This window comes from Oncorhynchus mykiss, chromosome 4, assembly GCF_013265735.2.
Source record: "Oncorhynchus mykiss isolate Arlee chromosome 4, USDA_OmykA_1.1, whole genome shotgun sequence".
Taxonomy (NCBI): Eukaryota; Metazoa; Chordata; class Actinopteri; order Salmoniformes; family Salmonidae; genus Oncorhynchus; species Oncorhynchus mykiss.
In genome coordinates, this window is record NC_048568.1 from 44,931,406 (window position 1) to 44,958,256 (window position 26,851).

The 26,851-nt window shown below is 46.9% G+C and overlaps 2 protein-coding genes across 3 annotated transcripts in view; one reads left to right on the top strand and one right to left on the bottom strand.

Moving 5' to 3' along the window:
* Positions 1 to 1,054: 1,054 nt before the first annotated feature.
* sec63 (SEC63 homolog, protein translocation regulator) overlaps positions 1,055 to 26,851 on the bottom strand; it is a 42,203-nt gene continuing 16,406 nt past the window's right edge. The window contains exons 6-20 of one of the 2 annotated variants that reach the window (XM_036976428.1): positions 24,118 to 24,176; positions 23,911 to 23,961; positions 18,982 to 19,090; positions 18,651 to 18,745; positions 14,600 to 14,732; positions 11,997 to 12,089; positions 11,512 to 11,657; positions 10,678 to 10,825; positions 9,668 to 9,750; positions 8,349 to 8,426; positions 8,069 to 8,224; positions 7,219 to 7,380; positions 6,273 to 6,473; positions 5,852 to 5,956; positions 1,055 to 1,696 (exon numbers count right to left, since the gene is read on the bottom strand). In XM_036976428.1, coding sequence (XP_036832323.1) covers positions 1,559 to 1,696; positions 5,852 to 5,956; positions 6,273 to 6,473; positions 7,219 to 7,380; positions 8,069 to 8,224; positions 8,349 to 8,426; positions 9,668 to 9,750; positions 10,678 to 10,825; positions 11,512 to 11,657; positions 11,997 to 12,089; positions 14,600 to 14,732; positions 18,651 to 18,745; positions 18,982 to 19,090; positions 23,911 to 23,961; positions 24,118 to 24,176 — 1,757 coding nt within the window. In that variant the 3' untranslated portion in view covers positions 1,055 to 1,558. Of the gene's footprint in view, positions 1,697 to 5,851; positions 5,957 to 6,272; positions 6,474 to 7,218; positions 7,381 to 8,068; positions 8,228 to 8,348; positions 8,427 to 9,667; positions 9,751 to 10,677; positions 10,826 to 11,511; positions 11,658 to 11,996; positions 12,090 to 14,599; positions 14,733 to 18,650; positions 18,746 to 18,981; positions 19,091 to 23,910; positions 23,962 to 24,117; positions 24,177 to 26,851 lie in introns of both variants that reach the window. The other variant, XM_036976427.1, reaches the window with a different exon arrangement.
* LOC118964488 (uncharacterized PE-PGRS family protein PE_PGRS54-like) lies at positions 4,269 to 5,798 on the top strand. Its single transcript, XM_036976429.1, has 2 exons — positions 4,269 to 4,399; positions 4,519 to 5,798. Exons 1-2 carry the CDS (start codon positions 4,387 to 4,389, stop codon positions 5,781 to 5,783), a joined length of 1,278 nt encoding a protein of 425 aa, XP_036832324.1. The 5' UTR covers positions 4,269 to 4,386; the 3' UTR covers positions 5,784 to 5,798.

Here is a 26,851-nt window from a genome sequence, read left to right on the forward strand (position 1 = left end):
TAGCACAGAGTAGATCCTCCATACGACGTTGAGAAATAGAGCATTGTGGGTAGTTTACAAGATATCTGGAAATTAGATAAGTATGTAATAACCCCCAAAAACCTGTAGTTATAGGTAACCAGATGATGACTACAACTAAGTTACTAAGTCTTTGATCACACTGTGTTGTTACCTTGGTGACTAAAAACTTGTGCTTCCCTTTAACCACAAATAAAACTGACTCGGCAGTTAGTTTAACCTGTACAGTTTAACTGGGGATTCAGCCTCAAACCAGAGGGGTGACAGTTTAAAGAGATGTAAAACCACTCAGTCACCCTGTGGTGCATTATAAGAGCAGCCTGCCAGTCAGCCTGCCAGTCAGTCACCCTGTGGTGCATTATAAGAGCAGCCTGCCAGTCAGCCTGCCACTCAGTCACCCTGTGGTTCATTATAAGAGCAGCCTGCCAGTCAGTCACCCTGTGGTGCATTATAAGAGCAGCCTGCCAGTCAGTCACCCTGTGGTTCATTATAAGAGCAGCCTGCCAGTCAGTCACCCTGTGGTGCATTATAAGAACAGCTTGCCAGTCAGTCACCCTGTGGTTCATTATAAGGGCAGCCTGCCAGTCAGTCACCAGAGAAATCGTCTTTCTCAATTCCCTAGTACTGTCGCCCCGTCGCCTCCCCCGGTCGTCCGGTCCGCCCCCCCCCGGTCGTCCGGTCCCTCGCCCCCCCCCCACTTTAAATTTCAGTTTGTGACAAAACAAGCCATCTATTGTGTAGACTAATTGTACCGTCCCAAAACCGCTGTGCAATATCTTCTCAATAACCACAAATACATATTTAGCTGTTTAAAGCCAGCGTACAAAACACCAAAAGTAAGTAGACAAAATAAAAATGAAACTTAAATCCCGAAAGCATAGAAATATCATACGTACGTTTCTACCACATATCAGACTTGCTTTCAATGAGTATTACAGATCTATACACTGACATTTCTACGTGAAACCTGTTACACTACTGTCCATACTCTGGGGAAGGGAGTTTGCAATTATGAACAAATACAAAAATGTCATGATTTCAATTGAGTCCATTTCTGATATTTATTTTGATAAGGGAAGTTGTTTACACAACCCTGGGGAAAACACAGAGCCTCGGTAACAAGTCCTCTAGACCACAGTGTGAAAGAGGAACACACACACACACACACACACACACTCTCTCCCGCATATTCACAAAGACACTCTCTCTCTCTTAATCAAATACACAGACACACACTCTCTCTCTCTTAATCAAACACACAGACACACACACTCATTCAGACAGACACAGACACACAGGGCTGGATATATATATTGACAGTTGTCCTGTGAAAGTGAACATTAGAGTCAGGACATGACTCAGTCTAGGTCTCTGTAGAAAAGGATGTGAGGGGCGGGGCCATAGGGAGGTCCACAGTCCATGTCAGTATGGGTGTGTGTGTACAAACTGCCCTGGGGTGGTTGTGTGTTTACAAACTGCCCTGGGGTGGTTGTGTGTGTGTACAAACTGCCCTGGGGTGGTTGTGTGTGTGTGTGTGTGTTTAGTCGTTGTCTTCATCCTCCTCTTCGCTCTCCTCGATCCCGTCACTGTCCTCCTGTTCCTCGTCTTCCTCCTCCGTTTCTGGGATGTCCCACTGGGGGTGGTTATCCAACACCGCCTTGGCCTCGTGCACCTCCAGCTGGCACAGTTAAAACACACAGTTACAATATATAGTTACAACACACACAGTTAAAATATATATAGTGGGGCAAAAAAGTATTTAGTCAGCCACCAATTGTGCAAGTTCTCCCACTTAAAAAGATGAGAGAGGCCTGTAATTTTTAATGAATTTATTTGCAAATGATGGTGGAAAATAAGTATTTGGTCAATAACAAAAGTTTATCTCAATACTTTGTTATATACCCTTTGTTGGCAATGACAGAGGTCAAACGTTTTCTGTAAGTCTTCACAAGGTTTTCACACACTGTTGCTGGTATTTTGGCCCATTCCTCCATGCAGATCTCCTCTAGAGCAGTGATGTTTTAGGGCTGTTGCTGGGCAACACGGACTTTCAACTCCCTCCAAAGATTTTCTATGGGGTTGAGATCTGGAGACTGGCTAGGCCACTCCAGGACCTTGAAATGCTTCTTACGAAGCCACTCCTTCGTTGCCCGGGCGGTGTGTTTGGGATCATTGTCATGCTGAAAGACCCAGCCACGTTTCATCTTCAATGCCCTTGATGATGGAAGGAGGTTTTCACTCAAAATCTCACGATACATGGCCCCATTCATTCTTTCCTTACATGGATCAATCGTCCTGGTCCCTTTGCAGAAAAACAGCCCCAAAGCATGATGTTTCCACCCCCATGCTTCACAGTAGGATTTGAGTCCCTGGCGGCGTAGTGTGTTACTGATGGTAGGCTTTGTTACTTTGGTCCCAGCTCTCTGCAGGTCATTCACTAGGTCCCCCCATGTGGTTCTGGGATTTTTGCTCACCGTTCTTGTGATCATTTTGACCCCACGGGATGAGATCTTGCGTGGAGCCCCAGATTGAGGGAGATTATCAGTGGTCTTGTATGTCTTCCATTTCCTAATAATTGCTCCCACAGTTGATTTCTTCAAACCAAGCTGCTTACCTATTGCAGATTCAGTCTTCCCAGCCTGGTGCAGGTCTACAATTTGGTTTCTGCTGTCCTTTGACAGCTCTTTGGTCTTGGCCATAGTGGAGTTCGGAGTGTGACTGTTTGAGGTTGTGGACAGGTGTCTTTTATACTGATAACAAGTTCAAACAGGTGCCATTAATACAGGTAACGAGTGGCGGACAGAGAAGCCTCTTAAAGAAGAAGTTACAGGTCTGTGAGAGCCAGAAATCTTGCTTGTTTGTAGGTGACCAAATACTTATTTTCCACCATAATTTGCAAATAAATTCATTAAAAATCCTACGATGTGATTTTCTGATTTTTCTCATTTTGTCTGTCATAGTTGAAGTGTACCTATGATGAAAATTACAGGCCTCTCTCATCTTTTTAAGTGGGAGAACTTGCACAATTGGTGGCTGACTAAATACTTTTTTGCCCCACTGTAGTTACAACACACAGTTACAATACACACAGTTAAAATATATATAGTTAAAACACACAGTCGGAGACTGCAGACAGAAATGAGCTGCTGGTCTGAATCCTATTGTACTTCAAACTACATCTCCACTTAGACTGAAGTACAATATCAACATAAATCCTGCAGTAGGTCAAAGCTGTGTGCTGTGGGTGGAACAGGCATTGTGGTGCTGTGAAACATGGGTAGAGAACATGGGTGGAACAGGCATTGTGGTGCTGTGAAACATGGGTAGAGAACATGGGTGGAACAGGCATTGTGGTGCTGTGAAACATGGGTAGAGAACATGGGTGGAACAGGCATTGTGGTGCTGTGAAACATGGGTAGAGAACATGGGTGGAACAGGCATTGTGGTGCTGTGAAACCTGGGTAGAGAACATGGGTGGAACAGGCATTGTGGTGCTGTGAAACCTTGGTAGAGAACATGGGTGGAACAGGCATTGTGGTGCTGTGAAACCTGGGTAGAGAACATGGGTGGAACAGGCATTGTGGTGCTGTGAAACCTTGGTAGAGAACATGGGTGGAACAGGCATTGTGGTGCTGTGAAACATGGGTAGAGAACATGGGTGGAACAGGCATTGTGGTGCTGTGAAACCTTGGTAGAGAACATGGGTGGAACAGGCATTGTGGTGAACATGGGTGGAACAGGCATTGTGGTGCTGTGAAACATGGGTAGAGAACATGGGTGGAACAGGCATTGTGGTGAACATGGGTGGAACAGGCATTATGGTGCTGTGAAACATGGGTAGAGAACATGGGTGGAACAGGCATTGTGGTGCTGTGAAACCTTGGTAGAGAACATGGGTGGAACAGGCATTGTGGTGAACATGGGTGGAACAGGCATTGTGGTGCTGTGAAACCTTGGTAGAGAACATGGGTGGAACAGGCATTGTGGTGAACATGGGTGGAACAGGCATTATGGTGCTGTGAAACATGGGTAGAGAACATGGGTGGAACAGGCATTGTGGTGCTGTGAAACCTTGGTAGAGAACATGGGTGGAACAGGCATTGTGGTGAACATGGGTGGAACAGGCATTATGGTGCTGTGAAACATGGGTAGAGAACATGGGTGGAACAGGCATTGTGGTGCTGTGAAACATGGGTAGAGAACATGGGTGGAACAGGCATTGTGGTGCTGTGAAACATGGGTAGAGAACATGGGTGGAACAGGCATTGTGGTGCTGTGAAACATGGGTAGAGAACATGGGTGGAACAGGCATTGTGGTGAACATGGGTGGAACTGGCATTATGGTGCTGTGAAACCTTGGTAGAGAACATGGGTGGAACAGGCATTGTGGTGCTGTGAAACATGGGCAGAGAACATGGGTGGAACAGGCATTGTGGTGCTGTGAAACATGGGTAGAGAACATGGGTGGAACAGGCATTGTGGTGAACATGGGTAAAACAGGCATTGTGGTGAACATGGGTGGAACAGGCATTGTGGTGAACATGGGTAAAACAGGCATTGTGGTGAACATGGGTAGAACAGGCATTGTGGTGAACATGGGTAAAACAGGCATTGTGGTGCTCATGGGTAAAACAGGCATTGTGGTGAACATGGGTAAAACAGGCATTGTGGTGAACATGGGTAGAACAGGCATTGTGGTGAACATGGGTAAAACAGGCATTGTGGTGAACATGGGTAAAACAGGCATTGTGGTGAACATGGGTAGAACAGGCATTGTGGTGAACATGGGTAAAACAGGCATTGTGGTGAACATGGGTAGAACAGGCATTGTGGTGAACATGGGTAAAACAGGCATTGTGGTGAACATGGGTAAAACAGGCATTGTGGTGAACATGGGTAAAACAGGCATTGTGGTGAACATGGGTGGAACAGGCATTGTGGTGCTCATGGGTAAAACAGGCATTGTGGTGAACATGGGTAAAACAGGCATTGTGGTGAACATGGGTAAAACAGGCATTGTGGTGAACATGGGTAAAACAGGCATTGTGGTGAACATGGGTAAAACAGGCATTGTGGTGAACATGGGTAAAACAGGCATTGTGGTGCTCATGGGTAAAACAGGCATTGTGGTGAACATGGGTAAAACAGGCATTGTGGTGAACATGGGTAAAACAGGCATTGTGGTGAACATGGGTAAAACAGGCATTGTGGTGAACATGGGTAAAACAGGCATTGTGGTGCTCATGGGTAAAACAGGCATTGTGGTGAACATGGGTAAAACAGGCATTGTGGTGAACATGGGTAAAACAGGCATTGTGGTGAACATGGGTAAAACAGGCATTGTGGTGAACATGGGTAAAACAGGCATTGTGGTGAACATGGGTAAAACAGGCATTGTGGTGAACATGGGTAAAACAGGCATTGTGGTGAACATGGGTAAAACAGGCATTGTGGTGAACATGGGTAAAACAGGCATTGTGGTGCTCATGGGTAAAACAGGCATTGTGGTGAACATGGGTAAAACAGGCATTGTGGTGAACATGGGTAAAACAGGCATTGTGGTGAACATGGGTAAAACAGGCATTGTGGTGAACATGGGTAAAACAGGCATTGTGGTGAACATGGGTAAAACAGGCATTGTGGTGAACATGGGTAAAACAGGCATTGTGGTGAACATGGGTAAAACAGGCATTGTGGTGCTCATGTTAATTCCCTTTCAGCTTCAGACCAATGCCTATTCTCACTTAAAACATTTTAGTTTCTAATACACACAGACACAGACACAGACACACACACACACACACACAGACACACGTGAGTTGTAAGGTCTCACCTTGAGGGGTCTGATCTGGTCCAGACCCAGGTAAGAGTCTGAGCGGAGGATAACAGAGTACTGGTAGTTCCCTGTTTTAGAGGGAGCTGGGAACTTCAGCTCCACCTGTCAGAGTGAGAACACACCGAGTATACAAAACATTAAGAACACCTTCCTAATATTCAAGTGGCCACTCCCCCCCCCCCCCCCCCCCCCCTCAGAACAGCCTCAATCTGTCAGGGGCATGGACTCTACAAGGTGTAGAAAGCGTTTCCACAGGGCTGCTGGTCCACATGTTGACTCCAATGATTCCCACAGTTGTGTCCAGTTGGCTGGATGTCCTTTGGGTGGTGGATCATTCTTGATACACACACGGGAAACTGTTGAGCGTCATACTACACATAGGCAACACACACACACACACACACACCCTCTCTCTCACCTCCTCTGTGTCTTTGAGTGTGCAGACGTGGTATGGCATGGAGACTAGAGTCTGGTCCTTGCGGTCAGCGATGTAGAGCCACCACCACTCATGTTTCTCCTCTGGGTAGTACAGGCTGTAGACGGGGTGGGTCACCTTAGACTTGGTCTCCAACAGCGCCCTCTCCCTTCGCTGGACACTCTGCTGCAGAGCCTCCCACTCCTGGGGGGGGGAGAGAGATGGAGGGGGGGGTTATACATAGTCTATACCACTGATCTCCAACCTTGTTCCTGGAGACAGACCCTCCTGTAGGTTTTAACTCCAACCCTGTTCCTGGAGAGATACCCTCCTGTAGGTTAACTCCAACCTTGTTCCTGGAGAGAGACCCTCCTGTAGGTTTCAACTCCAACTCTGTTCCTGGAGAGAGACCCTCCTGTAGGTTTTAACTCCAACCCTGTTCCTGGAGAGAGACCCTCCTGTAGGTTTCAACTCCAACTCTGTTCCTGGAGAGAGACCCTCCTGTAGGTTTTAACTCCAACCCTGTTCCTGGAGAGATACCCTCCTGTAGGTTAACTCCAACCCTGTTCCTGGAGAGAGACCCTCCTGTAGGTTTTAACTCCAACCCTGTTCCTGGAGAGATACTGCGCCCAGGAACGGTTGGAGGAGCCCTGATCTATACACACACAGGTCTTTTCTCCTAAAGTGTACACATCCTCTACTCCGACAGCGTGAATCGGTGACGTTCGACTTCAGAGATGGGTAACTGCAGTCCTCTGGGGCCGGAGTGGTTCACACCCCCATCGCTAGCAAACACACCTGATTAAACTAATCACATTCTACATCAGGATTAGTTGATTATTGGAGTCAGGTGTGTTAGCTGGACCTGGGGCTAAGGTGTGACACCTCCCAGGACTGGAGTTACCCATGTGCTCGGGGAGTTTCACACACACACACACGGGTTTCTGACCTCCTCGTCGTCCCCGGCGATCTCATCCTGCTCCGTGTCGCTCTGTTTGTCACTCTCCTCATCTCTCTCGCTCGGAGAATCTTTGTTACCCTCGCCCTCCTCCGATTCGCTGCCTTTGTCTGACCTGTCCTCCTCATCTTCCTTCGCCACGGCAACCACCTCCTAAACACAAACAGGCATCCATAAAGCTCAACACGGATTGGTTAGTTTTCCACCAGACCTGGGTTTAAATGCATATGCAAATAATGTGGCCGAATCAACTACTAGTTGATAGTATTTTAGTAGTATTTTGTTTAATACTAGTATTTTTTGTATACATATTTTTTTACATATTTAAAATAACCCAACGACCAAACAGACCTCGGTTAAAATGCATAATGAGTATTTAAATACCTGTGTTTGAGAAAAAAAAACACTTTTTAAATATACGCCCGAGGGGGTGTGGTATACGGACAAAATACCACAGCTGAGAGTTGTTCTTGCGCATTACGCACCGCAGAGTGCCTGGACACAGCCTTTATCCGTGGACTATATTGGCCATGTGGTACAGACCCTCGAGAACCTTCTGCTATTGTAAACTGGTAACCAACGGGATTCACAGACTGAGAATAAATACTTTGTCACACGTGGAATGAGTTCTGATATACAACGGCTGTAAGCCAAATCGGCATTCAGGGCTCGAACCACTTCGTTCATAATTCCAAACTACTAGGAAATGTTTTTTTCAAAGTAACTGAAATAGTCTAAATAGTATTTGAATCCAGGTCTGGTACTGGCAGTGAAAGAAGTTAAGATGACTTAATTAAAACAAAACAATCCACTTGGATTAACTCTCTGATTGGCTGCTTACACTTCCTGACGCGCTCCCATTGGCCTGTTTGGCCTTGGCTGCTGGCAGTGGGAGGGGCTTCTTCTTGGTGAGTTTCTTCTTCTTTGACTGCTTGGTTTTCTTGGCTGCTTTGGTCTTGTTCTGCCACACCTTGGCTTTGGTTTTACTGACGTCTCCCTGCTGCACACAAACAGGCACAAGTTATGTGTTATCCGTCGTTGCGTTGTCAAATGTGTGTGTGTGTCGTCAGGTGTGTGTGTGTGTGTCGTCAGGTGTGTGTGTGTGTTCAGACGGTGTGTACCGCGACAGCATCCTCTGTACTGGCTTCCTCTCCGACTCCGAGACACGGTGTCACATTCTGCTCCTTTTCAAACACCTCCTACACACACAGAGACAGAGACACACACACACACGAGACAGAGAGAGAGAGACACACGAGACAGAGAGAGAGAGACACACACCACACTCAGTAACTAAAGTGACATATTGAATACATAGGTGCGACTCATTTGCTATGTGAAGCCCTCTACACTCTAAGCCGAGGGAGTTTATGAAACTATAGGATTGTTTTTAGGTCACACACTTCTTTTACCTATTTGATTAGGAATTTTAAGACCCCTTGAAGTATAAAAAATACTAATATTTGTTAAACATTTAAAAATGTGGCTTTATTGCTATTAGACCATTCAAACACATCGAATAACAGATTAATTCCCTCCCTCTACCCCTTCCTCTACTCCTCCAACCCTTTCTCTACCCCTCCAACCATCCTTCCCTCCGCCCGACCAACCCTCCCTCCCTCCCTCCGCCCGACCAACCCTCCCTCCCTCCCTCCCTCCCTCCCTCCCTCCGTCCGACCAACCCTCCCTCCGACCGACCAACCCTCCCTCTGTCCGCTCGACCAACCCTCCCTCCGTCCGTCCGACCAACCCTCCCTCCGTCCGTCCGACCAACACTCCCTCCCACCGCCTGACCAACACTCCCTCCCTCCGCCCGACCAACCCTCCCTCCCTCCGCCCGACCAACCAACCCTCCCTCCGTCCGCCCGACCAACCCTTCCTCCCTCCGCCCGACCAACCCTCCCTCCCTCCGCCCGACCAACCCTCCCTCCCTCCGTCCGACCGACCCTCCGCCCGACCGACCCTCCGCCCGACCGACCCTCCGCCCGACCGACCCTCCGCCCGACCGACCCTCCCTCCCTCCCTCCGACCGACCCTCCCTCTCTCCCTCCGACCGACCCTCCCTCCCTCCCTCCCTCCCTCCCTCCCTCCGACCGACCCTCCCTCTCTCCCTCCGACCGACCCTCCCTCCCTCTCTCCCTCCGACCGACCCTCCCTCCCTCCGACCGACCCTCCCTCCGACCGACCCTCCCTCCCTCTCTCCCTCCGACCAACCCTCCCTCCCTCTGACCAACCCTCCCTCCCTCCCTCTCTCCCTCCGACCGACCCTCCCTCCCTCTCTCCCTCCGACCAACCCTCCCTCCCTCCCTCTCTCCCTCCGACCGACCCTCCCTCCCTCTCTCCCTCCGACCGACCCTCCCTCCCTCTGACCAACCCTCCCTCCCTCCCTCCCTCTCTCCCTCCGACCAACCCTCCCTCTCTCCCTCCGACCAACCCTTACCGCCATCCTCTTCCTGGTCAGGGTGACCGTAACCGTGACGATGGATCCAGCTGTGATGTTATTGCTGTCTTCATCATCCAGGACTGGAGAGACAACAGAAGATAACAGGTTAGAGATGACAGTAGTAACAGTCCAGGACTGGAGAGACAACAGAAGACAACAGGTTAGAGATGACAGTAGTAACAGTCCAGGACTGGAGAGACAACAGAAGACAGGTTTTCCCCTGAGAAAAACAAATATCTTATCAATTAAACAAAATACCTTATTCTCTTCTAACATTTGTTTATTGTCATGTAAGGACCTTCTACACTGTTAGATACGGTTTCATGCCAGTGTCTGTTGGGACAGCCAGTTAGATATGGTTTCATGCCAGTATCTGTTGAGACAGCAAGTTAGATATGGTTTCATGCCAGTATCTGTTGGGACAGCCAGTTAGATACTGTTTCATGCCAGTATCTGTTGAGACAGCAAGTTAGATATGGTTTCATGCCAGTATCTGTTGAGACAGCCAGTTAGATACTGTTTCATGCCAGTATCTGTTGAGACAGCCAGTTAGATACTGTTTCATGCCAGTATCTGTTGAGACAGCAAGTTAGATATGGTTTCATGCCAGTATCTGTTGAGACAGCCAGTTAGATGTGGTTTCATGCCAGTATCTGTTGGGACAGCCAGTTAGATACTGTTTCATCCCAGTATCTGTTGAGACAGCCAGTTAGATATGGTTTCATGCCAGTATCTGTTGAGACAGCCAGTTAGATACTGTTTCATGCCAGTATCTGTTGAGACAGCCAGTTAGATACTGTTTCATGCCAGTATCTGTTGAGACAGCAAGTTAGATATGGTTTCATGCCAGTATCTGTTGAGACAGACAGTTAGATGTGGTTTCATGCCAGTGTCTGTTGGGACAGCCAGTTAGATACTGTTTCATGCCAGTATCTGTCGGGACAGCCTGCAGGAACTAAAATTGAGTGAATACAAACACAAACTTCAGAGAAGGGGCGTGACCTCACCCTGCAGCTTGGTATCCATGGTGATGGACGGGAAGCTGGCGAGTACAGCCATAACCTCGTCATACTTCTCCTCGCCAAGGAAACGGAGCATGCTCCGACGGTCCGAGTCCTTCAGGCTGACCAGGTCCTGCAGGCTACGCACCTTGTACTGGGGAGAGGTTACTATAGTTACCATACCATAATACACCTTGTACCGGGGAGAGGTTACTATAGTTACCATACCATAATACACCTTGTACCGGGGAGAGGTTACTATAGTTACCATACCATAATACACCTTGTACCGGGGAGAGGTTACTAGTTACCATACCATAATACACCTTGTACCGGGGAGAGGTTACTATAGTTACCATACCATAATACACCTTGTACCGGGGAGAGGTTACTATAGTTACCATACCATAATACACCTTGTACCGGGGAGAGGTTACTATAGTTACCATACCATAATACACCTTGTACTGGGGAAAGGTTACTATAGTTACCATACCATAATACACCTTGTACCGGGGAGAGGTTACTAGTTACCATACCATAATACACCTTGTACTGGTTACCACCTAATACTGGTAACCATAGTAACACACCTTATACTGGAGGGTATAGGGAGGAGGGGACAGATAATTACTATGTTATGGCTCCATCTCAATTGGTCCTACTGCAATTCCTCACAACCTATCTCCTTGCATCCTTCTCAACTCTATTGGACGACTAGATCCAAGGTCCCTCCCCTCAGACTTTTTCCTCCAATGGGTTTTGAGAAGGTGAGAAGAGAGGATGTAATTGAGAAAGAGGCCTTGTACACAGAGCCAAACGTTGTCTGGGTGACGGTACCTTCTTGGAGACACAGTAGCGGAGGTGCTCCTCTTCAAAGTGAGGAAGCTGCAGTAGAGGAGACTTGGACTCCTGCAGACCCTGGACGATCATCTGGGTCAGCTTCATACAGTTCTCTATCGACACCAGCCTGGGGGCATGGAACCCTGCACACACAGGCCAGCATGCATCTGTGTCAGTTTGGTCAAGTGTCTGTGTCAGTCTGCTGTTGGCCATCATGGTGAGTTGACAGTGTGTGTGTGTGTGTGTGTGTGTGTGTGTGTGTGTGTGTGTGTGTCTGCTGTTGGCCACCATGGTGAGTTGACAGTGTGTGTGTGTGTGTGTGTGTGTGTGTGTCAGCTGTTGGCCACCATGGTGAGTTGACAGTGTGTGTGTGTGTGTGTGTGTGTCAGTCTGCTGTTGGCCATCATGGTGTGTGTGTGTGTGTGTGTGTGTGTGTGTGTGTGTGTGTGTGTGTGTGTGTGTGTGTGTGTGTGTGTGTACACCTCCTCTGCTGTTGGCCATCATGGTGAGTTGACAGCCCACGTTGACCATCTCCTGGAGCAGAGCTGGACTCTTCCTCACCACAAACCTCTGGTCTGTAACACATAGAGAGAGAGAGAGTGAGACACAGAGCGAGCGGGCGGGCTACAGAGCGAGCGGGCGGGCCGCGGGCGGGCGGGCCACAGAGCGGGCGGGCGGGCGGGCCACAGAGCGGGCCACAGAGCGGGCGGGCCACAGAGCGAGCGGGCGGGCCACAGAGCGGGCGGGCGGGCGGGCCACAGAGCGGGCCACAGAGCGGGCGGGCCACAGAGCGGGTGGGCGGGGGTGCTAAAGGAGCTCCTTAAACTTGACCCCCAAAAAACATCTGTGTCAGATGGTTTAGACCCTTTCTTCTTTAAGGTTTCTGCCCTTATCATCACCAAGCCCATCTCTGACCTGTTTAACCTGTCTCTCCTCTCTGGGGAGGTTCCCATTGCTTGGAAGGCAGCCACGGTTTGTCCTTTATTCAAAAGGGGGAGACCAAGCTGATCCTAACTGTTATAGGCCTATTTCTATTATTCCATATATATTCAGCTGACTGGCTTTCTTGATGTCTATAGTATTCAGCTATGTAACCTGTTTTCTGCTCAGGTTAAGGATCTGTCACTGCAACCTTAAAGGTCCTCAGTGATGTCACCATTGACCTAGATTCTAAGCAATATTGTGCTGCTATTTTTATTGACTTGGCCAAAGCTTTTGATACAGTAGACCTTTCCATTCTTGTGGGCCGGCTAAGGAGTGTTGGTGTCTCTGAGCGTTCTTTGGCCTGGTTTGCTAACTACCTCTCTCAAAGAGTGCAGTGTATAAAGTCAGAACATCTGCTGTCTCAGCCACTGCCTGTCACCAAGGGAGTACCCCAAGGCTCGATCCTAGTCCCTACGCTCTTCTCAATTTACATCAACAACATAGCTCAGGCAGTAGGAAGCTCTCTCATCCATTTACAGTCTTACACTCAGCTGGCCCCTGCCCGGATTGTGTTAAACTCTCTACAACAAAGCTTTCTTAGTGTCCAACAAGCTTTCTTTACCCTTAACCTTGTTCTGAACACCTCCAAAACAAAGGTCATGTGGTTTGGTAAGAAGAATGCCCCTCTTCCCACAGGAGTTATTACTTCCTCTGAGGGTTTAGAGGTTGAGGTAGTCACCTCATACAAGGACTTGGGAATATGGCTAGACGGAGCGCTGTCCTTCTCTCAGCACATATCAAAGCTGCAGGCTAAGTTTAAATCTAGACTTGGTTTCCTCTATCGTAATCGCTCCTCTTTCACCCCAGCTGCCAAACTAACCCTGATTCAGATGACCATTCTATCCATGTTAGATTACGGAGACATAATTTATAGATTGGCAGGTAAGGGTGCTCTCGAGCGGCTAGATGTTCTTTACCATTCGGCCATCAGATTTGCCACCAATGCTCCTTATAGGACACATCACTGCACTCTATAATCCTCTGTAAACTGGTCATCTCTGTATACCCGTCGCAAGACACACTGGTTGATGCTTATTTATAAAACCCTCTTAGGCCTCACTCCCCCCTATCTGAGATATCTACTGCAGCCCTCATCCTCCACATACAACACCCGTTCTGCCAGTCACATTCTGTTTAAAGGTCCCCAAAGCACACACATCCCTGGGTCGCTCCTCTTTTCAGTTCGCTGCAGCTAGCGACTGGAACGAGCTGCAACAAACACTCAAACTGGACAGTTTTATCTCCATCTCTTCATTCAAAGACTCAATCATGGACTGTTACTGACAGTTCTGGCTGCTTTGTGTGATGTATTGTTGTCTCTACCTTCTTGACTTTGTGCTGTTGTCTGGACCAATAATGTTTGTACCATGTTATGTGTTGCTACCATGTTGTGTTGCTACCATGTTGTGTTGCTACCATGTTCTGTGCTGCTGCCATGTCGTTGTCATGTTAGGTCTCTCTTTATGTAGCCTGTGTTGTCTCACTTGTTCTCTGTATGTGTGTGTGTGTGTGTGTGTGTGTGTGTGTGTGTGTATGCATGTTTTCACCGCATTTGCCTTCATTGTAAATAAGAATTTGTTTTTACTTAACCTAATTAAATATAGGTTCAATAAATAAAAATAGCGAATGGAGGACGCTTTTCCCGTGGTTCATTATCAGGCACGCCAAGTAGGCTATACTCCTGTTGTAAAGAGAAGCAATGTGCTGAATGTTAGGAAAGCTGATTAATAAATATAGCAGGCCTAGCCTATAGAAAGCTGATGGGAACCTCCTCTTTTTAATAGAGGCCATCACTCTGTTTAATCAACCTATATAAATGTTGTGCAACATGAGCTCATGTGCTCTCATGAAGTGTTTTAATTGATTTTCCATCACATTTGCATTGATGTCAGAGTGATTAGAGGGACAATAGAGTGCTGAGTACCAGGCAGTTAGCCAGTTTGGTAGACAACTAATGACCATCAGCAGCATCAGAGCTTAGAGAAGCCTAATTACCGTGACTAAACGGTCAAGTGAAATTTGACTGCCTTCATGACTCGTGACCGCCGGTGTGGCGGTAATACGGTAACCGTAGCAGCCCTGTGTGCGCGGTGTGTCGTACCCTCTTCGATGTCGTCTGAGACCTCCATGCGTGCCAGGTGAGCCAACACCAGTACCCGGGCCTTAAGACTGTATGGGTAGCAGAATGGAGGCTCCTTCTTCTTCACGTTGATGTTCCCCAACTCACGGATCAGCTAGAGAGAGACAGGGAGAGGTTTAACACACCGAGAAGAGACCCACACACAGAGGCCGAGAGAGAGAGAGAGACCCACACACAGAGGCAGAGAGAGAGAGACCCACACACAAAGGCCGAGAGAGAGAGAGAGACCCACACACAGAGGCAGAGAGAGAGGGAGGGAGAGACCCACACACAGAGGCAGAGAGAGAGGGAGAGAGAGACCCACACACAGAGGCAGAGAGAGAGGGAGAGAGAGACCCACACACAGAGGCAGAGAGAGAGGGAGAGAGAGACCCACACACAGAGGCAGAGAGAGAGAGAGAGAGAGAGAGAGAGAGAGAGAGACCCACAGAGGCAGAGAGAGAGACCCACACACAGAGGCAGAGAGAGAGGGAGAGAGAGACCCACACACAGAGGCAGAGAGAGAGACCCACACAGAGGCAGAGAGAGAGACCCACACAGAGGCAGAGAGAGAGAGACCGACACGTAGACAGACAGGTCGACAGCAGGGATGCAAACTGGTGAGGGACCAAAAAGGTGACAGTCTTTGTTGTTGACCTGAAACATGGAATAAATCCCTGCAGAGAGAATGCAGGTTTTAGCTAATTAAACAACACAATATGACCTATATGATCAGTCTCTGTGTGTCAAATAAAGTGGTTCATGGGAACCTAATTCACAGCTAAAAAAACAAAGAAATCCAATGTTATTTGTTGACTAGACTTTACTGCAAATGACACTCAAGTCTTAAAAAAACAATCCACTAATATTACAGTTACCATGACAGCCTTTATAATAGAACACTTGTTACCATGACAGCCTTTATAATAGAACACTTGTTGCCATGACAGCCTGTATAACAGAACGCTTGTTACCATGACAGCCTTTATAATAGAACGCTTGTTACCATGACAGCCTTTATAATAGAACGCTTGTTGCCATGACAGCCTGTATAATAGAACGCTTGTTAACATGACAGCCTTTATAATAGAACGCTTGTTGCCATAACAGCCTGTATAATAGAACAGCCGATCCAAAGCCCCCCCCCCCCAATAACAATCAGTAGTCTGATCCAAAGCCCCTCCCCCCCAAAAAAAACGTATCTCATCGGATCTACACTAATCACGTAGGTCACTTACAGTGCCTTGCGAAAGTATTCGGCCCCCTTGAACTTTGCAACCTTTTGCCACATTTCAGGCTTCAAACATAAAGATATAAAACTGTATTTTTTTGTGAAGAATCAACAACAAGTGGGACACAATCATGAAGTGGAACGACATTTATTGGATATTTCAAACTTTTTTAACAAATCAAAAACTGAAAAATTGGCCGTGCAAAATTATTCCGCCCCTTTACTTTCAGTGCAGCAAACTCTCTCCAGAAGTTCAGTGAGGATCTCTGAATGATCCAATGTTGACCTAAATGACTAATGATGATAAATACAATCCACCTGTGTGTAATCAAGTCTCCGTATAAATGCACCTGCACTGTGATAGTCTCAGAGGTCCGTTAAAAGCGCAGAGAGCATCATGAAGAACAAGGAACACACCAGGCAGGTCCGAGATACTGTTGTGAAGAAGTTTAAAGCCGGATTTGGATACAAAAAGATTTCCCAAGCTTTAAACATCCCAAGGAGCACTGTGCAAGCGATAATATTGAAATGGAAGGAGTATCAGACCACTGCAAATCTACCAAGACCTGACCGTCCCTCTAAACTTTCAGCTCATACAAGGAGAAGACTGATCAGAGATGCAGCCAAGAGGCCCATGACCACTCCGGATTAACTGCAGAGATCTACAGCTCAGGTGGGAGACTCTGTCCATAGGACAACAATCAGTTGTATATTGCACAAATCTGGCCTTTATGGAAGAGTGACAAGAAGAAAGCCATTTCTTAAAGATATCCATAAAAAGTGTTGTTTAAAGTTTGCCACAAGCCACCTGGGAGACACACCAAACATGTGGAAGAAGGTGCTTTGGTCAGATGAAACCAAAATTGAACTTTTTGGCAACAATGCAAAACGTTATGTTTGGCGTAAAAGCAACACAGCTGAACACACCATCCGCATTGTTAAACATGGTGGTGGCAGCATCATGGTTTGGGCCTGCTTTTCTTCAGCAGGGACAGGGAAGATAGTTAAAATTGATGGGAAGATGGATGGAGCCAAATACAGGACCATTCTGGAAGAAAACCTGATGGAGTCTGCAAAAGACCTGAGACTGGGACGGAGATTTGTCTTCCAACAAGACAATGATCCAAAACATAAAGCAAAATCTACAATGGAATGGTTCAAAAATAAACATATCCAGGTGTTAGAATGGCCAAGTCAAAGTCCAGACCTGAATCCAATCGAGAATCTGTGGAAAGAACTGAAAACTGCTGTTCACAAATGCTCTCCATCCAACCTCACTGAGCTCGAGCTGTTTTGCAAGGAGGAATGGGAAAAAATGTCAGTCTCTCGATGTGCAAAACTGATAGAGACATACCCCAAGCGACTTACAGCTGTAATCGCAGCAAAAGGTGGTGCTACAAAGTATTAACTTAAGGGGGCTGAATAATTTTGCACGCCCAATTTTTCAGTTTTTGATTTGTTAAAAAAGTTTGAAATATCCAATAAATGTCATTCCACTTCATGATTGTGTCCCACTTGTTGTTGATTCTTCACAAAAAAATACAGTTTTATATCTTTATGTTTGAAGCCTGAAATGTGGCAAAAGGTCGCAAAGTTCAAGGGGGCCGAATACTTTCGCAAGGCACTGTATTTTGGATTCAACTGTGAATTTCAACGAAAGGTGACTAATTTGCATCCCTGAGACAGAACGACAGGCAGGCAGGCAGGCGGAACGACAGGCAGGCGGAACGACAGGCAGGCAGGCAGGCGGAACGACAGGCAGGCAGAACGACAGGCAGGCAGGCGGAACGACAGGCAGGCAGGCAGGCGGAACGACAGGCAGGCAGAACGACAGGCAGGCAGGCGGAACGACAGGCAGGCAGGCGGAACGACAGTCAGGCAGGCGGAACGACAGGCAGGCAGGCGGAACGACAGGCAGGCGGAACGACAGGCAGGCAGGCGGAACGACAGGCAGGCAGGCAGGCAGGCGGAACGACAGGCAGGCAGGCAGGCAGACGGAACGACAGGCAGGCAGACGGAACGACAGGCAGGGAGGCAGACGGAACGACAGGCAGGGAGGCAGACGGAACGACAGGCAGGGAGGCAGACGGAACGACAGGCAGGGAGGCAGACGGAACGACAGGCAGGGAGGCAGACGGAACGACAGGCAGGGAGGCAGACGGAACGACAGGCAGGGAGGCAGACGGAACGACAGGCAGGGAGGCAGACAGAACGACAGGCAGGCAGGCAGACAGAACGACAGGCAGGCAGGCAGACAGAACGACAGGCAGGCAGGCAGACAGAACGACAGGCAGGCAGGCAGACAGAACGACAGGCAGGCAGGCAGACAGAACGACAGGCAGGCAGACAGAACGACAGGCAGGCAGACAGAACGACAGGCAGGCAGACAGAACGACAGGCAGGCAGACAGACAGAACGACAGGCAGGCAGGCAGACAGAACGACAGGCAGGCAGGCAGACAGAACGACAGGCAGGCAGACAGAACGACAGGCAGGCAGACAGAACGACAGGCAGGCAGACAGAACGACAGGCAGGCAGACAGAACGACAGGCAGGCAGACAGAACGACAGGCAGGCAGACAGAACGACAGGCAGGCAGACAGAACGACAGGCAGGCAGACAGAACGACAGGCAGGCAGACAGAACGACAGGCAGGCAGACAGAACGACAGGCAGGCAGACAGAACGACAGGCAGGCAGACAGAACGACAGGCAGGCAGACAGAACGACAGGCAGGCAGACAGAACGACAGGCAGGCAGACAGAACGACAGGCAGGCAGACAGAACGACAGTCACTATTTTACCTGTGGTACTTGGATGTTGTCCGTGGGTCGTATGGTGGCCTCTTTGTTGCTGCGAGGGTCAAACTCAAACGCAGCCGTCAACACCATGGCTAACCCTACACATGAAGAGTGAACAATACTAATATCAGTACCATTGACTAATTCGAGTTGTGCCACAAAATGCTAGAAAGTTAGCATTTTGGAAACAGCGGCCAGGCAACCTAAGCCAAAGCATGGGTTGCTGTCATACGTGGTCCATAGACGGATTACATGGCAAGGAAACAAAATGTGTCATTTCTATCAATTTGGGTGAAGTACCACTTTAAAACTGCGGTCAGGTTCGTTAACTCACGTTTCATGTTCATGTTGGGCGTCTTGTACATGAAGTGCATGAAGAGTTGTGTCGTGTTGATTAGAATCTGGTCGCCACTGTAACGTATAGACCGATACCACCACGTACCCTGAGGGGGAGAAGAGCAGAGACAAGGTTTGTAACTGATACCACCATGTACCCTGAGGAGGAGAAGAGCAGGGAGTTGAAGAAAGATTGAGGGAACTATAGAGGGAAGAGCAGAGACAAGGTTTGGGAGGTTTCCAGTAGTTCATACCGGTTCCGTCCCATTGGTTTAGTTGTTGGGAGGTACTCAGATTTTCATACAATTTCCGTTAAAATACAGTCAATCAACGAATCAGAGGTCATATCATTGGTGCACAGTGATGTCATTACTTGTTGTCTTCAAAAATCAGTTTCTTTCAGTCAATACGTCCCGCGAAATGGCCCATTAGGTTTGGTTGTGTTACAAACAAACCAGTTGATTGCAGTGAAACCAAACATGACTGGAGAAGTCACGTTCTGTGTGGGTTATTTACCTGGAATGTGTCGTCGAAAATGGAATGAGACGGAATTCACGACACAAGCGGTTCACAAAATGTTGTTTCGTGTTAGGCTATAAAAACGGATTTTATCAAACAAAAGATCATTCATTGTGTAACAATGAGCATTGGGATTGCAAACAGACGAAGATCGTCAAAGGCAAACGATTTATTTTAATGCAGTATGTGATTTTGTTATGCCTGTGCTGGTTGAAATAGTTTTTTTTTTTTATGGGGCTCTATGCTCAGATAATCGCATCATATTCTTTCGCAGTAAATCCTTTTTTAAATCTGACAACTCAGTTGGATGAGCAAGATTCTAGGCTTTCGATACATGTAAGACACTTGTATTTTCATGAATGTTTAATATGACTATTTATGTAACGATCATCGTATGTGACCGTATGGGATCGGTGCGCAGAGAGGTTAAGGAGAAGTTTATCTAAAGTTCCATGTATAATAGTTGTATCTTTATCAATGTTTATTACGAGTATTTCTGTAAATTGATGTGGCTCTCTGCAAAATCACCACATGCTTTAGAACTACTGAACAACGCATAATGTAAACTCAGATTTGTTTTATATAAATATGAACTTTATCAAACAAAACATACATGTATTGTGTAACATGAAGTCCTATGAGTGTCATCTGATGAAGATCATCAAAGGTTAGTGATTCATTTTCTCTCTATTTCTGCTTTTTGTGACTCCTCTCTTTGGCTGGAAAAATGGCTGTGTGTTTCTGTGGCTTGGTGGTGACCTAACAATCGTTTGTGGTGCTTTCGCTGTAAATCCTCTTTGAAATCAGACACTGTGGCTGTTAAAGAAGAAAGGGTCTAATCCATCTGACACAGATGTTTTTTTGGGGTCAAGTTTAAGGAGCTCCTTTAGCACCAAGCTTTCTTTTTTGGGGAGACGCACAAAACAAGTTGGCAGCAGGGATTTTGATCCAGGAATGGGGGTTGAACATCTCTGCTGTAATCAAGAACCATGGGCTGCGTTTCAAACTCAAAGTAGACACCCCTCGGCCCTGACACCCCTCGGCCCTGACACCCCTCGGCCCTGACACCCCTCGGCCCTGACACCCCTCGGCCCTGACACCCCTCGGCCCTGACACCCCTCGGCCCTAACACCCCTCGGCCCTAACACCCCTCAGCCCTTGGATGATGTTTACATCGTCACATCCAAGTGTACCTTAAAATGTCCCTTGCCCAAGCGAGGGAGAGTGATGTTTGGAGAGGCAACGTCCTTGGTGGAAATCTGAAGTTGAGATTAAAAACAACCAACCTAAAGCTATTAATGTAACTAGTAAGCTAACGTATCTAGCCACCACTCCTGTCAGGTAGCTAGCTACAGTATTAATGTAACTAGTAAGCTAACGTATCTAGCCACCACTCCTGTCAGGTAGCTAGCTACGGTATTAATGTACCTAGTAAGCTAACGTATCTAGCCACCACTCCTGTCAGGTAGCTAGCTACAGTATTAATGTAACTAGTAAGCTAACGTATCTAGCCACCACTCCTGTCAGGTAGCTAGCTACAGTATTAATGTAACTAGTAAGCTAACGTATCTAGCCACCACTCCTGTCAGGTAGCTAGCTACAGTATTAATGTAACTAGTAAGCTAAAGTATCTAGCCACCACTCCTGTCAGGTAGCTAGCTACAGTATTAATGTAACTAGTAAGCTAACGTATCTAGCCAGCACTCCTGTCAGGTAGCTAGCTACAGTTACCCATTACTGGCTAGCTAGTTTTATAATTTGGTCATTTATTCCAATACATTTCAGAATTGCAAAAAAATATGTTTATGAATCTAGCAACGTTTTATGTATGTATGTATGTATGTATGTATACAGTATGTGTGTGTATGTATGTATGTATGTATACAGTATGTGTGTGTATGTATGTATGTATGTATGTATGTATACAGTATGTATTATGATGTATATGTATATATATGACTTAGAATATGTGGACAACTACAAATACTTAGGTGTCTGGTTAGACTGTAAACTCTCCTTCCAGACCCATATCAAACATCTCCAATCCAAAGTTAAATCTAGAATTGGCTTCCTATTTCGCAACAAAGCATCCTTCACTCATGCTGCCAAACATACCCTTGTAAAACTGACCATCCTACCATCCTGACCATCCTACCAATCCTCGATTGGCGATGTAATTTACAAAATAGCCTCCAATACCCTACTCAACAAATTGGATGCAGTCTATCACAGTGCAATCCGTTTTGTCACCAAAGCCCCATATACTACCCACCATTGCGACCTGTACGCTCTCGTTGGCTGGCCCTCGCTTCATACTCGTCGCCAAACCCACTAGCTCCATGTCATCTACAAGACCCTGCTAGGTAAAGTCCCCCCTTATCTCAGCTCGCTGGTCACCATTGCATCTCCCACCTATAGCACACGCTCCAGCAGGTATATCTCTCTAGTCACCCCCAAAACCAATTCTTTCTTTGGCCGCCTCTCCTTCCAGTTCTCTGCTGCCAATGACTGGAACGAACTACAAAAATCTCTGAAACTGGAAACACTTATCTCCCTCACTAGCTTTAAGCACCAACTGTCAGAGCAGCTCACAGATTACTGCACCTGTACATAGCCCACCTATAATTTAGCCCAAACAACTACCTCTTTCCCTACTGTATTTAATTTATTTATTTATTTTGCTCCTTTGCACCCCATTATTTTTATTTCTACTTTGCACATTCTCCCATTGCAAATCTACCATTCCAGTGTTTTACTTGCTATATTGTATCTACTTTGCCACCATGGCCTTTTTGCCTTTACCTCCCTTATCTCACCTCATTTGCTCACATCGTATATAGACTTGTTTATACTGTATTATTGACTGTATGTTTGTTTTACTCCATGTGTAACTCTGTGTCGTTGTATCTGTCGAACTGCTTTGCTTTATCTTGGCCAGGTCGCAATTTTAAAATGACAACTTGTTCTCAACTGGCCTACCTGGTTAAATAAAGGTGTTCTCAACTGGCCTACCTGGTTAAATAAAGGTGTTCTCAACTGGCCTACCTGGTTAAATAAAGGTGTTCTCAACTGGCCTACCTGGTTAAATAAAGGTGTTCTCAACTAGCCTACCTGGTTAAATAAAGGTGTTCTCAACTGGCCTACCTGGTTAAATAAAGGTGTTCTCAACTGGCCTACCTGGTTAAATAAAGGTGTTCTCAACTGGCCTACCTGGTTAAATAAAGGTGTTCTCAACTAGCCTACCTGGTTAAATAAAGGTGTTCTCAACTGGCCTACCTGGTTAAATAAAGGTGTTCTCAACTGGCCTACCTGGTTAAATAAAGGTGTTCTCAACTGGCCTACCTGGTTAAATAAAGGTGTTCTCAACTGGCCTACCTGGTTAAATAAAGGTGTTCTCAACTGGCCTACCTGGTTAAATAAAGGTGTTCTCAACTGGCCTACCTGGTTAAATAAAGGTGTTCTCAACGAGTCTACCTGGTTAAATAAAGGTGTTCTCAACTAGCCTACCTGGTTAAATAAAGGTGTTCTCAACTAGCCTACCTGGTTAAATAAAGGTGTTCTCAACTGGCCTACCTGGTTAAATAAAGGTGTTCTCAACGAGTCTACCTGGTTAAATAAAGGTGTTCTCAACTAGCCTACCTGGTTAAATAAAGGTGTTCTCAACTGGCCTACCTGGTTAAATAAAGGTGTTCTCAACTGGCCTACCTGGTTAAATAAAGGTGTTCTCAACTGGCCTACCTGGTTAAATAAAGGTGTTCTCAACTGGCCTACCTGGTTAAATAAAGGTGTTCTCAACTGGCCTACCTGGTTAAATAAAGGTGTTCTCAACGAGTCTACCTGGTTAAATAAAGGTGAAATAAAAAAATAAAATAAAAACAATACAGTATGTATGTATGTATATATATATTTATTTAAGCCATTTATCTGATTTTAGCCAGCTAGCTTCATACTTTTTTCTGACCTGTGACTACAGATTGCATTGAATTGTGGGTCATATCAACCTCGCAAGTGACCAAAGACGTTCCCTCGCTCCCTCAAGCTAAAATGAGGGGTCCAACGTCAGCGAATTGGGACTTCCACTTAGGATGGCAAACAAACTGCATCCGGTTTCGACTGGATTCCCCGCTCCCCCCCGAGGCAAAGTGGCTGGCGCACGGGCCGAGGGGGTAGAGAAATATTGTGTTTGTACTGCAGCCCTGATCTTGGCATCTAGCCACTTAGCTAGCAAACCAGCTGCACAGCTGGAGATCCTTCGACACAGCTTATATTTATTATAGTAGCACCCCCCCCCACGAGACGATATTGAAAATCATAACATCAGTATTTTGAAATATACCAGTATACCGGTGTATTGCCCAAGCAACTCAGTAGATCTGTTTGTGTTTCTATGGTAACAGAGGACTCTTACCACAACAACCGGCAGGATGACCATGAAGGCTAGACCATAAACCAGCAATACCTAGAGACATGAGAGACAGAGACAGAGAGAGAGACAGAGAGATATAGGCAGAGAGATAGAGAGAGGAGAGAGAGAGAGAGAGAGCGAGAGACAGATCTGTTAACTCAGTAATGTATAAACAACAGGTGGATCAAACCTAACAGGAAGAATACATACCAGCATGGAGTTCTTGGAGTCTACGATCCACGCAGGCAGAGCGATGCCAAAACTAGTGGCTGGAGGGGGAGGAAGAGGAGGAGGAAGAGGAGAAAGGAAGAGACATGAAACATCAATGGTTTTTATGGAATGGAAATAGATCAGGGGTCTCAAACTACTCATTCGGTCTTCAACGAGGTCCAGAGGGGGGGTGCACATTCGGTCTTCAACGAGGTCCAGAGGGGGGGGCACATTCGGTCTTCAACGAGGTCCAGAGGGGGGGTGCACATTCGGTCTTCAACGAGGTCCAGAGGGGGGGGCACATTCGGTCTTCAACGAGGTCCAGAGGGGGGGTGCACATTCGGTCTTCAACGAGGTCCAGAGGGGGGGCACATTCGGTCTTCAACGAGGTCCGGAGGGGGGGCACATTCGGTCTTCAACGAGGTCCAGAGGGGGGGTGCACATTCGGTCTTCAACGAGGTCCAGAGGGGGGGTGCACATTCGGTCTTCAACGAGGTCCAGAGGGGGGGTGCACATTCGGTCTTCAACGAGGTCCAGAGGGGGGGCACATTCGGTCTTCAACGAGGTCCAGAGGGGGGGTGCACATTCGGTCTTCAACGAGGTCCAGAGGGGGGGCACATTCGGTCTTCAACGAGGTCCGGAGGGGGGAGGCACATTCGGTCTTCAACGAGGTCCGGAGGGTCACAAAATGATTTCCTCGCCGTAAAAATTAGCAAAACATTTCTAAATACCGCTACACCTTTATCCATCGCTTTTGGAGTTTTTGATGCTCCCTGACTGTCTAACTTTCATTCAGATGACTGTTATCAAGCTGGACACAGCGAAGAGACTATCAATGACTTATCAAGCTGGACACAGCGAAGAGACTATCAATGACTTATCAAGCTGGACACAGCGAAGAGACTATCAATTACTTATCAAGCTGGACACAGCGAAGAGACTTACCAATGACTTATCAAGCTGGACACAGCGAAGAGACTATCAATTACTTATCAAGCTGGACACAGCGAAGATACTTACCAATGACTTATCAAGCTGGACACAGCGAAGAGACTTACCAATGACTTATCAAGCTGGACACAGCGAAGAGACTATCAATGACTTATCAAGCTGGACACAGCGAAGAGACTTACCAATGACTTATCAAGCTGGACACAGCGAAGAGACTTACCAATGACTTATCAAGCTGGCCACAGCGAAGAGACTATCAATTACTTATCAAGCTGGACACAGCGAAGAGACTTACCAATGACTTATCAAGCTGGCCACAGCGAAGAGACTTACCAATGACTTATCAAGCTGGACACAGTGAAGAGACTATCAATGACTTATCAAGCTGGACACAGCGAAGAGACTTACCAATGACTTATCAAGCTGGCCACAGCGAAGAGACTTACCAATGACTTATCAAGCTGGACACAGCGAAGAGACTATCAATTACTTATCAAGCTGGACACAGCGAAGATACTTACCAATGACTTATCAAGCTGGACACAGCGAAGAGACTTACCAATGACTTATCAAGCTGGACACAGCGAAGAGACTATCAATGACTTATCAAGCTGGACACAGCGAAGAGACTTACCAATGACTTATCAAGCTGGACACAGCGAAGAGACTTACCAATGACTTATCAAGCTGGCCACAGCGAAGAGACTATCAATTACTTATCAAGCTGGACACAGCGAAGAGACTTACCAATGACTTATCAAGCTGGCCACAGCGAAGAGACTTACCAATGACTTATCAAGCTGGACACAGTGAAGAGACTATCAATGACTTATCAAGCTGGACACAGCGAAGAGACTATCAATTACTTATCAAGCTGGACACAGCGAAGAGACTTACCAATGACTTATCAAGCTGGACACAGCGAAGAGACTATCAATTACTTATCAAGCTGGACACAGCGAAGATACTTACCAATGACTTATCAAGCTGGACACAGCGAAGAGACTTACCAATGACTTATCAAGCTGGACACAGCGAAGAGACTATCAATGACTTATCAAGCTGGACACAGCGAAGAGACTTACCAATGACTTATCAAGCTGGACACAGCGAAGAGACTTACCAATGACTTATCAAGCTGGCCACAGCGAAGAGACTATCAATTACTTATCAAGCTGGACACAGCGAAGAGACTTACCAATGACTTATCAAGCTGGCCACAGCGAAGAGACTTACCAATGACTTATCAAGCTGGACACAGTGAAGAGACTATCAATGACTTATCAAGCTGGACACAGCGAAGAGACTTACCAATGACTTATCAAGCTGGCCACAGCGAAGAGACTTACCAATGACTTATCAAGCTGGACACAGCGAAGAGACTTACCAATGACTTATCAAGCTGGACACAGCGAAGAGACTTACCAATGACTTATCAAGCTGGACACAGCGAAGAGACTTACCAATGACTTATCAAGCTGGACACAGCGAAGAGACTTACCAATGACTTATCAAGCTGGACACAGCGAAGAGACTTACCAATGACTTATCAAGCTGGACACAGCGAAGAGACTTACCAATGACTTATCAAGCTGGACACAGCGAAGAGACTTACCAATGACTTATCAAGCTGGACACAGCGAAGAGACTTACCAATGACTTATCAAGCTGGACACAGCGAAGAGACTTACCAATGACTTATCAAGCTGGACACAGCGAAGAGACTTACCAATGACTTATCAAGCTGGACACAGCGAAGAGACTTACCAATGACTTATCAAGC